Source organism: Cetorhinus maximus, chromosome 11 (genome assembly GCF_964194155.1).
Source record: "Cetorhinus maximus chromosome 11, sCetMax3.hap1.1, whole genome shotgun sequence".
Lineage (NCBI taxonomy): Eukaryota > Metazoa > Chordata > Chondrichthyes > Lamniformes > Cetorhinidae > Cetorhinus > Cetorhinus maximus.
The window spans coordinates 80,969,835-80,984,699 of record NC_135889.1 but is presented as its reverse complement, the minus strand read 5'-3'; the positions used below and the strand labels follow the sequence as shown (position 1 = coordinate 80,984,699).

Sequence of the window (14,865 nt, the reverse complement as noted above, 5' to 3'; positions counted from 1 at the left end):
CAGGAGGGAGCCATTGTAGGTCAGCAAGCGCAAGGGTGATCGGGGAATGGGACTTGCTGAGACTAAGACATGGGCAGCAGAGTTTTGGATGACCTCAAATTTCTGGAGGGTAGAATGTAGGAGACCAGCAGGAGTGTATTACACTTGACTAGAGAATATGAAGTTAAATGTCTCAGAGCTGAATATGCTAGGGAGTACTAGATATTAGATATGGAACATATCACATATATTTTACGTGTAACTAAATAGGAGCTGCAATACTAATAGATTTCAACTTTATAATACTTCTTTGCGTATCTTATTTTACAGCTCAAATTTCCTAGCTTATTTCAAATGAGATGTTCACGTGACCAGCATTCTAGTGAAACAAAAATTGAAAAGTGTGATGTGATGATTTTTCTTTGTACAATTTTTTTTAAACCACGTATTCACTGAGCTGCTATGAATTAAATAATAGAAGTCCAAAATCCTTTTTAATGTGCCTGTGGAAAAATTGTGTGGTTGTGTGGGGAATGAGGTAAATGTCTATATTTCTAAAATAAGGTGCTACATCTGCTGAATGTTATTAATTAGAGTTCAAATCTGCTGACACTAATTCTCAGGCAATAGTGCAAACCAATTTTTATGTTGTATTTTTCCTTGAGGCAATATACTGTTTTCATCTTAAAAGTATAAAATTGAGCGTGAGAGCAAGTCTACAACATGTGTAGTATTTTAAAGCTGATGAATCACAATGGCTAAATTTTAATCCTCATGCCTACATTTCAAATTTCTTTGACTCTTAGTAAGGGAATTAATGCTAGCCCACAAGCATCAAAAATGTCTACAGAATTCTATGTGCATGGTTATAAAGAGCAACTGACAAATGCTGAAATCCAAGTCCTTCAAGATCTATCAGTTTGGAATAGAACTTCATACACCATTTAAATTATACAACAGAAACTAACTCCTGCACAAATATTAAATAGATTGCTGTTTGGGAATTATACATAATTATATAACATATGCTGTATTATAGTAAAAACATTTACTTTTTAAAATTTGTTCCTATATTTACCATGCCTTTTGGCAGACTTAAAAATAGTCCGGAAAACAGAACACTACTTGTTGAATAATTACATGTGATATAGTTCAGAAGGGATATGACTTTTTCCAGAAAGTTGTAGGAGATTAATATGAAAGAAAGATTTGAAAAAAATTGTGTAATTTTTTCCCATTAGAATGACACAGATTAGGGGGTGAAATAATATTAGTGTTTAAGGTTATGAAACAATGGGGCAGGTAAATAGAAGTAGACTGCTTTTGGTAGTCGAGGGGTCAAAAACAAGACTAACGAGATTTAGAAGAGGGCAGGAGCAACTTAATTACATACAGTTGTGAGGTTGTATAATTTACTTCCAGGGTTAGTGGTTGAAGCAGAAACAATGCCAACATCCAACATTGAATGGGATAGATGGACAAAGGAAAAGGGGGCTGGGGAAATTTCAGAACATGGTAAATGCTATTAGAACTGTTGTTCGGTGGAAGGTAAATGCCAAAATAGGCTGCTGGGCTGAATGGCTTGCTTAAGTGTTGGCTGTGTAATATATTCTTTTGTCTTTTTTTTTATCAGGGATTAAAGTGAAAACATAAAGTAATATTATCATTGTTGACTTATAGTTACTTAAGATTAAAATTAGTTATCTATTCCCAAAGTAAAAAATTATGCATAATAACCTCCTACCAATTGCTACAAAGGCTGACCGATAAAATAGCACTGATAATTAAAATTCAGATGCCCAGTTCAGTCTTGGTTACCAGCTGTCATATTCAATTTGATAGCAATAAGAACTCTCATTCTACCTATTTGTTCCTATAAATGGGCCCTTTTCTCTTGTTTTATTACAGGTGTGATTGTAAGAAATTCAAACCTTAACCTATTTCACTTTCAGTATAGCTAATGAAGACAAAGAGAAGTAAAGACTTGCGTTTATACAGGATCATGTCATATCCCTCAAAAATCTTAATGCTTTACAAACAATGAATAACTTCATTGCTTTCTGAGTAAATAGCTTAGTTTTGCTTTGCGGTGCCATAAAGCAGAATAAAGGGGTATACCACTTAATGTGGTGTTGCAATGTCTGTAATTTAATTCAATACAAGTTTGACAACTTGAATCTCAGATGTAGAAACTAATGATAATATCATTAGAACAGATTGGATCAGTTATTTATAATAACAGATACTCTATCCAAAGTAATGATAAAGAACAGTAACCATTTTTAAGTCTGAATTATTTTACACAATATTGACTTAGAAAAGAATTGGTAATGAACTTCAGATTTCTTGATTGGAAATCTCATTCATGAAACTCACCTTGCAGGGATGGGGAAAAAAGTATTCATCAGTGGCCAATGTAATAAGTAATTTCAAAAAGGCAGCAGAGGTAACCCAGGTGATCACAGGCCAGTTAGCTTTTCATCTTTAATAAAATTGGAAATGACTAGATATCTAGATAAAGAGAAAATAACTGGAGGCAGCCAACATGGATTTCTGAAATGCAGATCATGTTCAGCAAATCTGAGCGCTCTTTGCAGTGGTGACATATATGGTGAATGAGGGAAAATGCCATAGATGTGGCACATATCTAATTGCAGAAAACTTTTGACAAGGTGCTATACATTAGAGAAGATTAAGGAGTATGAAATTATAGCAGGGGCAGCAAATTCGATTAAAAATCGGTTAGGAGGAGGAAACAGGAAGTAGACGCTAAGGACAATTTCTCAGACTGTTTGCAAGTGAGTGGTAGCGTCCCACAGGGTTCCTTTCTGTTCACTGTTTATAATGACTTGGATATAGAACTGGAAGGAGTAGAGTCCAAACTTGCAGCCAATATTACAGTAGGAGGCATAATAAATCATTGAGGACCAAAGGAAGCTGCAAGGAGACGTTAAGGCTGTAGAATGAGCAAGATGTAACAAATGGAATTTAATGTTAGTGCGTACAATACATGTTTCTCGGTTCTGATGAAAGGTCATCAGCCTGAAACATTAACTCTGTTTCTTTCTCCACAGATACTGCCAGACATGTTGAATATTTCCAGCACCTTCTGTTTTTATTTCAGGTTTCCAGCATCTGCAGCATTTTGCTTTTGTACAGGAAATCATTGGGTCATTTGATAGAGGTGTTTATGAAGGGATGGGACAGGGTACGTGGCAGCAGACTGTTTCCAGTGATTGCGGCATCTAGGAGGACATAGACATTAGGACAGAGAGCAGGATAAAATTTTTATGTATATATACGTGTGTGTGTGTGTGTGTGTGTGCGCGCGCGTGCGGTATGCGCGCACGTGTGGCAGAGTTGTGACAGCATGGAATTCACCACTAAAACTGTTGATTGAAGTAGAGAACATGTTAACATTTAAGAATAAGTTAGATAAGGGGGATGAAGAGCTACAGGAACTGGCCAAACACATGGGATTACCGCTACTGATTGTGTAAATGATAAATTCTAATGCAGGCTGATTGATTGTAACTGGTCTGACTAATATTCTGAAAGCAAGATCAAAGGCTGAATTTAAAAATATTACCTTATGACAAATGTCAATAGCATCAACATATCGCTTTGCCTTCAAATAGTTAAAGGCCAGCTTGTACCCTGTAAAATAAAAAGTATTATCAATTTTCTGAGCCAGTATTGCACATCTTTGCATTTAAGAATTTATGATAAATATCTGTTCATGCCATGTACCAATAATTTTGATTTTACCTATTGTTGGATTTGTCTGGTTACAATATTTCCAAGCCATCTCATAATTAACAGCTGCATCCTTATAAGATTGTTCTTTCTCCATAATGTATCCCATATATTCATAAGCCTTGCAACAGGACTAAGAAAAGAAACATCTGTTAATAGATTCAGAGACATAAAGAAGAGCCATGAACCAAAGACACAAATTACTCCAAATTTCTTCAGGCCTGCAACATTTCAATTACCATCTTGAGGACTGTTTATAGAAGTGACCTTGTTTTTTTGACACTAAGTAATTTAAGAACATGCTACATCTTTAGAAATCATCGTGTGTGTATGTGTGCTCGTGGATGAGGAATGGGCTTGTTGCAATTACATTTTGGGTGTCGTGAAAAATAAACATTTATCCTTTCTTTTGATTTAAACTTACCAGACAGCCTGTTTTGTGTCTATTCTTAAAAGTTACATCACTCAAGGAGTTAAAATACTCCTTCTCAAAAATACATCTTGTTGCGCTTAGTAGAGAGGTGGGAAATTATCCCCCATCTTTCTCCTGTCCGTAACAGCATACTCACCACATGGGTGGTAAAGCAGACGGAGTGGATTGTTTGTCTAGTATGGAAGCTGCTTGATTCGCATTGATTCAACTGATTTCGGGCAGGTTCTATAACAGACGCCACCAGATTCCTACTCAAAGACAAAAATTTCCTCCAGTGCCTCTTTTGAGTTCTCCCAATTATGTTCATCTGGCACAAACTACATTTCACTGCATTATATTTAAAAAAAAGATTGTAAACACAGAGTGTAATGCATGTTTAAGTCAATTATCAATTATTAAGTAGCTCATGATATAGGAATCATTAACTGTTTTTACCTTATTGTGCCGTAGACAGCGTTTAAGAAGTTCAACTGCCATATCAAATTTTCCAGACTGAATGTAAACATCAGCTAGAAGCAACCAACTCTTTTCCAACTCCTCTGCATCAATTGCATTCCAGTTTAATTTTGCAATGCGTTTTAGCTGATTTCTTGCACGAGGTGTCTGTTTTAAAATCATGTATGCTGTGGCCATTCCAAATAGTGCAGGAATGTGGTCCTTCTGTATTAATATCAAGAATAGATGTGCCAAACCATTAATTCATAAAATACATGGTAGTTCTCCTACAGGTGCCTTTAAAATAATTTCCTGCAAGCTTACATGGGGCTGAATTCAGCTTAGATAAATAAAGTTTGAGCATGATGAATCTGCAAAGGAGTTAATTTTTCTACATTTTTATTTGGTCAGCATTATACTTCAGAATTTGCTTCCTTGGACATCTGATAATATTTTTCAGATTTAGGGAAGGTGGGCTGTGGGCTTTCAAGTGCAAGTTGTCAGGTAGAAAATACAATGGATAATCAGGCTGAATATAGATGGATCAGAGGGGAAGTGAAAAAACTAATCAGAAAAGCAAGGAGGGAGCATGAAAAGAAACTAGCAGCTAACATAAAAGGGAATCCCAAGGTCTTCTACAAGCATTTAAATAATAAGAGTGGTAAAAGAAAGGGCAGGGTCAATTAGAGATAAAAGATACTTCCATGTGGAGGCAGGAGAAGTAGCCAAGGTATTAAACGAGTACTTTGCATCTGTCTTTACAAAGGAAGAGGATGCTATCCCAGGCCGAGGTGAGAGAGAAGGTAACTGGTGCACTCGAGGAACTTACAATTGAGAAGGTGGTGGCATTAAAAAAGCTATCTTTACTTAAAATTGCTAAGGTACTAGGACCGGATGAGATGCATCCGAGGATACTGAGGGAGGTAAGAGTGGACATTTCAGAGGCACTGGTGATAATCTTCCAGACTTCCTTAGACACAGGGGTGGTGCCGGAGGACTGGAGAATTGCAAATGTTACACCCTTGTTCAAAAAGCAGTGCAAGGATAATGCCGGCGACTACAGACCAGTCAGTTTGACTTCACTGGTAGGGAAACTTCTGGAAACTGTAAGTTCGGGACAAAATCAATAGTCACTTAGACAGGTGCGGGATAATTAAGGAAAGCCAGCATGGATTCATTAAGGGAAAATCATGTTTAACTAACTTGCTGAAGTTTTTTGGGGAGGTAACAGAGAAGGTTGATAAGGGCAATACTGTTGATGTGGCGTATAAGGATTTTGAAAAGGCATTTGATACAGTGCCACACAATAGACTTGTGAGCAAAATTCTAACTCATGGAATAAAAGGGAAAGTTGGCACTTGGATAAGAAATTGGCTGAGTGACAGGAAACAGAGAGTAGTGATAAATGGTTGTTTTTCAGATTGGAGGAAAGTCTGTAGTGGAGTTCCTCAGGGGTCAGTATGGGACCCTTGCTCTTCATGATATATATTAATGACGTAGGCTGTGGTGTTCAGGGCATGATTTCAAAATTTGCAGTTGATTCAAAGATTGGAAACATTGTCAGCTGTGATGATGATAGTCTTGAACTTCAAAAGGGCTTAGACATATTGGTGGATTGGGCAGACAAATGGCAGATGAAGTTCAATGCAGAGAAGTGTGAAGTGGCAGGAAAAATAGGGTGAGACAGCATAAAATAAAGGGGGAGCCTCTAAGGAAGGTGCAGGAACAGAGGGACTCTGTGTATATGTACATAATTCACTGAAAGTGGCAGGGCATGTTGAGAAAGCAGTTAATAAAGCATATGGTATCCTCGGTTTTATCAACAGGGGCACTGAGTACAAGAGTAAGGAAGTCATGTTAAACTTGTATAAGACACTAGTTAGGACTCATCTGGAGTACTGAGTCCAGTTCTGGGTGCCATCCTTGAGAAAGGATGTGAAGGCATCGGAGCGAGTACAGAGGAAATTCACAAGAATGATTCCACGGGTAAACAACTGTAGCTATGAGGACAGATTGAAGGGGTTGGGTCTGTTTTCCTTGGAGAAAAGGAGGCTGAGAGGAGACTTGATAGGGGTATTCAAGATTTGAGGGGTATGGACAGGGTAAATAGTGAGAAACTATTCCCACTCAAGGAGTACGTTAAGAACTAGGGGGCACAGATTCAAAATAATGGACAAAAGGAGTAGCAATGATGTGAGGAATTTTGTTTTTTAACTCAGAGGGTGGTTGGAGTCTGGAACAAACTTCCTGAAAGGGTGGTGGAGGCAATTTTGAGCGAGATATTCAAAAGGGAATTGGAATGCTATCTGAAAAGAAAGAATGTGCATGGTTACAGGGATAAGGCAGGGGAGTGGGATTAGGTAGAATGCTCTTTCAGGGAGTCATTGCAAACTCGATGGGCCAAATGGCCTCCTTCTACACTGTAAAGATTCTGAGATTCTGTGAAAATCTTTGAGAGAGGGAGAAATAGATCAAATAAATATTGAACGTAGATTCAGAAAAAGTAGGTCCTGCTGGATCAAAGTCCTTGACATCAAGAGAAAATGACAACCCACCTGGACTGTAGAATAGACTGAGTCTTCCAAAAAGCATCTTACAAAGTTCCACATTAAAGGTATTATTTAAGCTCAAAGTTTTGTTATTCACCGTAAATCGTGAAAATATGTAAGAAATTGCCTGAAAGGTAGATAACAATGGGAAGGAACATAGGAACAGGAATAAACTATTAACCCCTTGAGCCTATTCCATCATTCAATGAAACCATGGCTGATCTGTAACCTGACTCCTTATACCTGTCTTTGCCCCGTATGCTTTAATAGCCTTGGTTAACAAAAATGTGTCAATCTCAGATTTCAAATTAAGAATTGGCATTTGTAGGAGTTTCAAATTACTACCACTCTCCACATTTATACATTCTACCACTTCACAGTTGCTAACAAGAGGCCTATTAAACTCCCACTATGGTCTTAAATCCTTTTCTGTTTCTTAATTCTATCCATAAAGCATCTATTGCCTGGTCTCATTATGTCTTTTATTACTGAAGTGATTTTATCCTTATACCGGTTATGTCAGGGTAGAGGTAAACAGTGAGTATTATGTCCCAGGGCTTAGAAAAATTCAATTCATGGTTTGCATCAATGACTAAGATTTTGAAGCTCAATGCACAATGGTCAGATTTTCAGATTATGAACTAGGAGAAACAGTGGAATTGAGCTAAATATTAAAAGGTGAATGAAAGAAAGGGCAGGATTTTCACCCTGATGTGAGGTCGGGAATGGAGATAGGTGAGCGTATAATTTCACGCCTCAGCTGGCATGCCGGCTTCTGGCACTATCCTGCACCCTAGCCAGAAACTTTCTGATGAAAGGCCATTGACTTGAAAAATTAACTCTGTTTCTCTCTACAGATGCTGCCTGAGCTGCTGAGTTTTTCAGCACCATCTGTTCTTATTCCCCACAGCTTAGGCCCAGCTACCAGCAGTAAAAGGTCAAATGCTGAATGACAATGGCAAGTTTCGTTATTATATTTTAAAATGAAAGCGGGCTTCTGGAATCAGGTTGGTTGCCTGCTCAACTTCCTGTTTCAGTTAAAGGTGGATTTGGGTTGGGAAGCAGATTTTCCTGACTTTTAGACCCCACCTGATCCAATTGTACTCATTTTCCTGATTAACATCCCCTGCAATGTTGCAGGTTGATGATCTTTCATCAGAACCATGTAAATTAAGTTTAGGAGTGAAATGAAGTTCTTCACACAAAATGTGATCAATATGAAGAGTGGACTTCCAGTACTGCAAACGGAGGCTAAAACCCTGAAATCATTTCAGACACAAAGCAGGTGACCTGAAAACCCTTTCCCATCCATAATTATCTTGTGATTTATACAAGTCTGACCTCAGCTGTTGCTATTTCAGTGAAGACATTGAGAGCTCGTTCCACATTTGCTTTATGCTTTGTTGCCATGAGGCAGCAGCTTTCCATTATGCGCAACTGAACATGGCCTTGAATAGTCTGAGGTTTCAGTTCTTTCAGGAGTTTCTCTGCTGTCATCACAGCCAACTGCTCTGACTCTTGCTTTTCAGTTGAGTTTCTATTGGCAACAGAAACATGTAAAACATACACCCAAAGTTTCTCATTTGATTTTGATCAGTGCTGACCAAGTACTAATCATTCCCATTGTGAAATCATACTATATTCAGATACAAATATAAGATACATGCAATTGCAACAGTTGTGCAAAGTATCCAAACACAGTGAATCCTGATAAATTACACTGGTCAGCCTATAATCTGCGGACAGACAAGTTACTAGTGAGTTGGCACTCTAAATCCTATACCGCAAAAAAAATTAGACAGTACAAGGGAAAACTGAGTAAAATTACAGTATTTTTCCCCACATAGCTAACCCAAACTGGGAAAGTTAATTTCATTTTGCTAAAGGTTTTAGTCTTAGAACAGGGATAACCATGATAAAGCAGAAAGTTTGGTACAAAAATTGACAGATTATAAAGATTTAAAAGTGATAGTAAAATAAAATTGAATATGTAATTTAGAAGTAATTAAAATTTAGTTTTATCCCTATCACCTAAACACGCAAGACAAATATTTAATAGCAATATGCTCTCACCGCACATCTCCATCCAGGTTCTCAAAGACTTCACCTCCTATAGTATCATTATCTGGATTCATGCAGATCTCTATCATGTTATAAATTGCATTTTGGCCCCAGTCACTGTCCTTGCGAGCCTTATTGAAGTGCCGGAGTGCGTCATTTGGTTCCCCGGTGTACCTAGAGGAAAGAAATCACACAAATAGCCCTTCTTCATGCCGAAATATTTGTTTCAAAACTGAGTGTGGCTATTCTGCCCACATGTCAGAGTTCCCTGAGGCAGAGTGGAGGTCATGGGTTGAGAATGGGGGAGGCCATTCAGCTCACGTGCACCACTATGGCTCAGGACTTTGAACACATGAGCTCCTGCATTGATAGAGTGGCCAATCTCATGAAAAGATATGTGGCAGCAGTTGAAGTATATGCAGGAATAGCATAGTGACATGCACAGAATGCATGCTACACTCTATATGGTCAATGGTGCTAATGGCACAGAGATGCGCAGAGTGAATGCCAGTTGCAGCCCAGCTCATGGTCCCCTCCACCAGTACAGAGCCCCATCCAAAGGCTAAGGCAGTTACCGAAGAGGACGAGGGTGCCATGCCTCATGGCATGCCATTATTATCATTGGCCTCTCTGACTGAGGGAACATCTGTGCAGCAGGGCCTAGTGACTGAGGCCATCCCTGCACTGAAGCCAGTGCAGTAGCCTTCTGGCAGCTCAATGACAAGGATAGCCACCAAAGGCATCCCAGTTGAGAGCAGACACATGCAATCAGGCTGTTTCCACCTCATCTATAATCACAAGGGAAGCACCACGTAGAAGTAGCAGAGTGCGGAGGCTATCATGCCGGTCAGAGCAATCAGTGGTTTACTCGGGCTTATTTGTTAATGAGCATTTTGATATTTTTACTAACACTGTAAATGTTGACACATCACATCAGACATGTGAGCTTCCATTCTTGAATGGAAAAACTTGAAAAGGGGGAAGAAGTGGTGAAGGGAAGCAATGGTCTTTGAATGGGGATGACGAGAGCACTGAACAGATGATAAGCATGCATTGACGGTATGAGTTGATCTAATCAAAGTTGTGTCTTCAATGGAAGATCTCTCATAAGCAGATCAAACTGAGTTCCAGAGCATGCAGTCCTGCTGGATGAGAAGCGCTCAAGTGAAAGGTGGCTAAATCAGATGTTCCCTGACATTGACACCAACCAGATCAGAGTTTTGATTCCTGAGCTGGCCCCGGTCACCTCCGTGCATAGCCTGGACACTATTGTGCTCTGCATCATTCTCTTCTTCCTCCTCCGTGAGCTGTGTCCTTCTAGCATCTTGCCCTCTTCAAGATCCACCCCCCTCTAGAGGGCCAAATTCTGCAGAATGCAGCAGGCCACCATGATGCACAAGATCCTTGCAGGAGTATACTTCAAGGCACCCATTGACTGGTCCAGGCACCGATACTGCATCTTCAGAAGCCTGATGACCTGCTTGATGGTTGAGCAAATGGCTTCTGTTATAACGATTCCGTGGCTTCGTCTCAGGTTGATGTAAAGGGATGAGTAATCAACTCTTCAAGGTTGTCCCTTGCCCCCTACAATCCATCCACAAAGTTTCGGTGATGTCATGAAGAGATGCCAGAGGATGAAGATGTGAGGCTAGTGCACTCAGACATGGGGCTCTTGTTGTCATCGTAGACCAGCTGAACATTGAGGGAATGGAAGCCCTTCCTGCTAATTAATCTCATCGGCCGCTCACTCAACTCAAGAGCATACAGCACCTTGCTAGCCACTTGGGTGCAACTGATGATGTCCTGCACCTGTGGGAATCTAGCGATGAAGGTGAATACCCCAATTATTTGAAATTGTATGTACTGCCCTGCTTTCATAAATAGGGCATCAGTGTCTTGCGAGTTGCAATGCAATGCAAAGACTTGCGAGGCATCACCAAGGTCCACTGCCGATCACTGGAAGGAACCAAAGGTGAAGATGTTCAAGACACAGTAACTTTGACAGCTACTGACTGGGCATGGCAAGCAGTATTCCGAGATCTGAGGTCTTCCTCAAGGGGTGCACAAATCTCAGTGACCATCTGCCCTGATGGGCGCAGTCGCCTGTGGCACTGATTCTCCAAGTAGCTTCATCTTCAGTGCCACAGTTGATGTTAAGGATATGGCCTCTGTTGCCTCCCTAAGCTTCATTCCTCCCCTCTGCTCTGCTCATGCCCGGGGTTCTGCATCTGCTCCTGTGGATGGTGATCCTCATCGCTATTGTACCCTATCTCAGACTAGCTTAATCCCATGCTCAGCTATTGCCTTCTTGCAGTCAGCAGGATTCGCAAAGCTTACAAGCCCACCCCCTTCTGGCCCCAGAATCTCAGATGGTCACAGCCCTCTCAACTGACTGAGCATACACAGGCCATCTGTTCCGCTAACTCTGCTCACCTGATGGCACCAGCATGCCCTTCTTAGCCATTCACCCATTTTTAGAATCAGCCAATTGCGTGGATCAGCCATGATTGGCTCCATGCTGTGTTGCCGTCTCTATCTATCTGGATTGCTTCCAGTCCATCGCGTAACCCATGCACCTTCACCAAAATTCCATATTGGCTTTGACAGGCTGACAACTGGCCTATTATTCAAATGTGGCAGCTTTAAGGTCCCACCTTTCTCTCTTCTGAGCAAAATCGGCAGCTGTCAGAACGATGACATCAACCCAGCACAAAAGCCAGCGGCACTAATTTTCGCACCCGCCCACATCCACACTCACCCCCTTCTGGGTCTAAAACTCCTGCCCAGAGAAATTATTTCCTCTGATGGGGAAATCCAGAAGGAGGGGCCAGAACCTTGAAAATAGAGCTAGGCTATTTGATAGAAAAGCAAGAAACAATTTTTCACACCAAGCGTAATGGAAAACCCTTCCCCGCTTACTCCTTCACTCCTGAAAGTTTAAATGATCCTGAAGATAGTTCCACAACAGCAGCCCTACAATTACACTTATATTCCTATGTTTTACTATTCTATCAAGAAAGCAACTATGACCAAATCCCAAATATTTACTGCATTTACATGCATGAAAATGAGAACTGGTATTTGAATTTTTTTCACCCTCCACTCTGGAAAATTAAGGTCGTACTGCTTCCTTGACAGTAACTGATTAACTCAGCACAGGCCAGATCAAACTTGGGATGCTCCTGGACCTGGTGACATAATGTTATATCATGTGGTATATTTGTTCACTGAGCCATTAGTACTTAGTTATTTTCTCATAATTGTCATAATTATAGGACAACTTACCAGAGGTACAATCCTTTGCAATAATTAAAACCAGGTTCAGAGGCTGGTCTTGGAGTGTGTTTTTCAGCCATGTCAAGGAATCTGGGAACTTCTTCCAGTTTTCCAGCTCTCCTCAACAAATCAATCAAACGTGCTAATGTCATAAAATTATCTAAACAAAAAAAAACTGTATAAATGCTAACTATTTCAGTTTGAGGTTTATTGACTATTTTCTCATTCTAAAGACTTGGACATTAGTGATTTTAAAATGTATTCTGAGCAAACGTTGCTCAAAAACAACAGCCCCATCATAAGACCATAAGACATAGGAGCAGAAATTAGGCCATTCGGCCCATCGAGTCTGCTCCGCCATTCAATCATGGCTGATAAGTTTCTCAACCCCATCCTCCCACCTTCTCCCGGTAACCATCAAACAAGAGATATTTAAAAAGCAGGTTGCTGAGTTTTTTTGCATGGCCAAACAGTGTGCAATTTATTTGCAATGTTGTGTTATTTTAGAAAATACAGACAACTCTGTTGCTGACAAACACAATTGATTAGGGAGAATAGCTTGCAAAGTTCGGGACACAGGCACTAGAAAGTCAATCCATCAGGTAGCAAGAGGCTGCAAGTGAACAATCTCTGTCCTAGACAGGGCAAATTTGTGATTTTACGTTAAGAGCCCCCTAAAATAGTCTAGCATATCTATGCTCTTTATTTTTGTAACAGGATAGAAATTATAGTGGTTGTACCAAAGGTTTCTCAATCATACTAAGTATTTGTATGGCAGACTGTGGAATAAAGCAGTTTATCTAACAAATCAAATGTTGTCTTGCCTTGTGTTAACTAGGGCTACCTTATGAGAAATCAAATGAGTGCACTTGTCTAAGACACTGGTCCATAACAAAAGGAAGTCTCGTTGTTATACTCTCAGACCTGATATTAATCCATCAGATACAGGCAAGAAGATGGTAATGGAAACATTTAATGGAACAGCAGACTCCACTTTACCAATTAAATATCAATGGCAGACCCAAATTATTAATAGTCATGTAGCACATACATTGCTCAGTTGTGAAATGGAATGTAGAACTTCTTCAGATAAGGCCTCATTATCGCCATCTCCTTGGTAAAACTCAAATATTAGCTGGTCAGAAAAATATGATATTCTTTATACCTCTGTTTGCAGAATGGCTAAATAATAACAAGCTTTAGGTTACTGATTCAAATATTTGGTGGCATAATTGTAAGGTAGTCTACTTACAAAATGTTATCAGTGTAAAGCAATGAACAGCCAATTTTACCTGGTTTGCGTTCTAAAAGCTGTTGGAAGTGAAATACAGCTTGGTCATAATCCTGCTTTCTGAACATCAGATCAGCCATCATCTATAAGAACACATCAAAATAGCTATAATTAGAATAAATAGTAGTAGATAAGATTTATTTAAAACAATTGCAAGATATATTTGCCAGCATTCTTTTCCAATATAACAAAACTTAGATTTATTTCAGGAGAATAGTAAGGCCACAAACCACTGCAGGGCATTATCTCTTCTTTGAATGCAGGGATCCTCTACTTTCTACCAGGTGTAAACCCAGATTACCACAAGGAGAATTACAAGGACACTATGCCTTTAAGATGGTTTTGACAACTAACATCAAGGGATTTTCTTGCATGTGACTCTCTATATTTTTATACTGTTCAGAAGAAATGTAACACAACTCAATAAAGTGACAGCCACAGACAGGCAATCAGGAGCAATAGCATAGAGAGCACAGGTAGAGAGCAATTCAACATTTTACTGACCTATAAGCATAGCTAATTCAGGACATTTCTGGTAAGTCCTGATGTAACAATTCTTTCTAACACAACCTAGCAGTGTGATGCATCTTCTTTTACTGGCACACAAGATACTGCAGGTTGGGCCCATCTTTGCTACTGTATATTCTCCCCAATTTAAGATTACTGCTCTACATGCGTAGCAAGATGGCACACAATAAAGAAGAACAAACCCAAGTTAGAGGGCCTAGAAACTACAAGGAGTTCTCTGGAACTTAGATTGGACATTATTGTATACAAAACCATTGAGAGAATTGGAGAAGGCACAGCTGATGAACAGCCCCAAACTCAGTTAGTACCATCACACCCTTGTATCCTGTCCACCTTTCTCTCTTGCACTTATGCACATACAACCACAAAAACATCACATACGTTACAGTAATGCAGTAGTTATGATACTGGATTAGTGGTCATGAGTTCATATTCCATCATAGCAAATCGTGAAAGAGAATTCAATAGCCTGTTGGCTAGCACCCATGAAAAACCCACCAAACTGACTTGTTAACGTCCTTTAGTCAAAGGGACTTTGTCAGCATCCCTCACACTCC

General features: G+C 39.7%; 1 protein-coding gene across 3 annotated transcripts in view; it reads right to left on the bottom strand.

The window, feature by feature from the left end:
• Positions 1 to 14,865, bottom strand: part of ttc21b (tetratricopeptide repeat domain 21B) — a 90,880-nt gene that overhangs the window by 6,355 nt on the left and 69,660 nt on the right. For 2 of the 3 annotated variants that reach the window (XM_078552305.1, XM_078552306.1), the window contains exons 22-28: positions 13,782 to 13,863; positions 12,499 to 12,649; positions 9,226 to 9,387; positions 8,494 to 8,689; positions 4,604 to 4,828; positions 3,748 to 3,868; positions 3,569 to 3,636 (exon numbers count right to left, since the gene is read on the bottom strand). In XM_078552305.1, the coding sequence (XP_078408431.1) occupies positions 3,569 to 3,636; positions 3,748 to 3,868; positions 4,604 to 4,828; positions 8,494 to 8,689; positions 9,226 to 9,387; positions 12,499 to 12,649; positions 13,782 to 13,863 (1,005 nt within the window). Of the gene's footprint in view, positions 1 to 2,387; positions 2,462 to 3,568; positions 3,637 to 3,747; positions 3,869 to 4,603; positions 4,829 to 8,493; positions 8,690 to 9,225; positions 9,388 to 12,498; positions 12,650 to 13,781; positions 13,864 to 14,865 lie in introns of those variants that run through there. The other variant, XM_078552307.1, reaches the window with a different exon arrangement.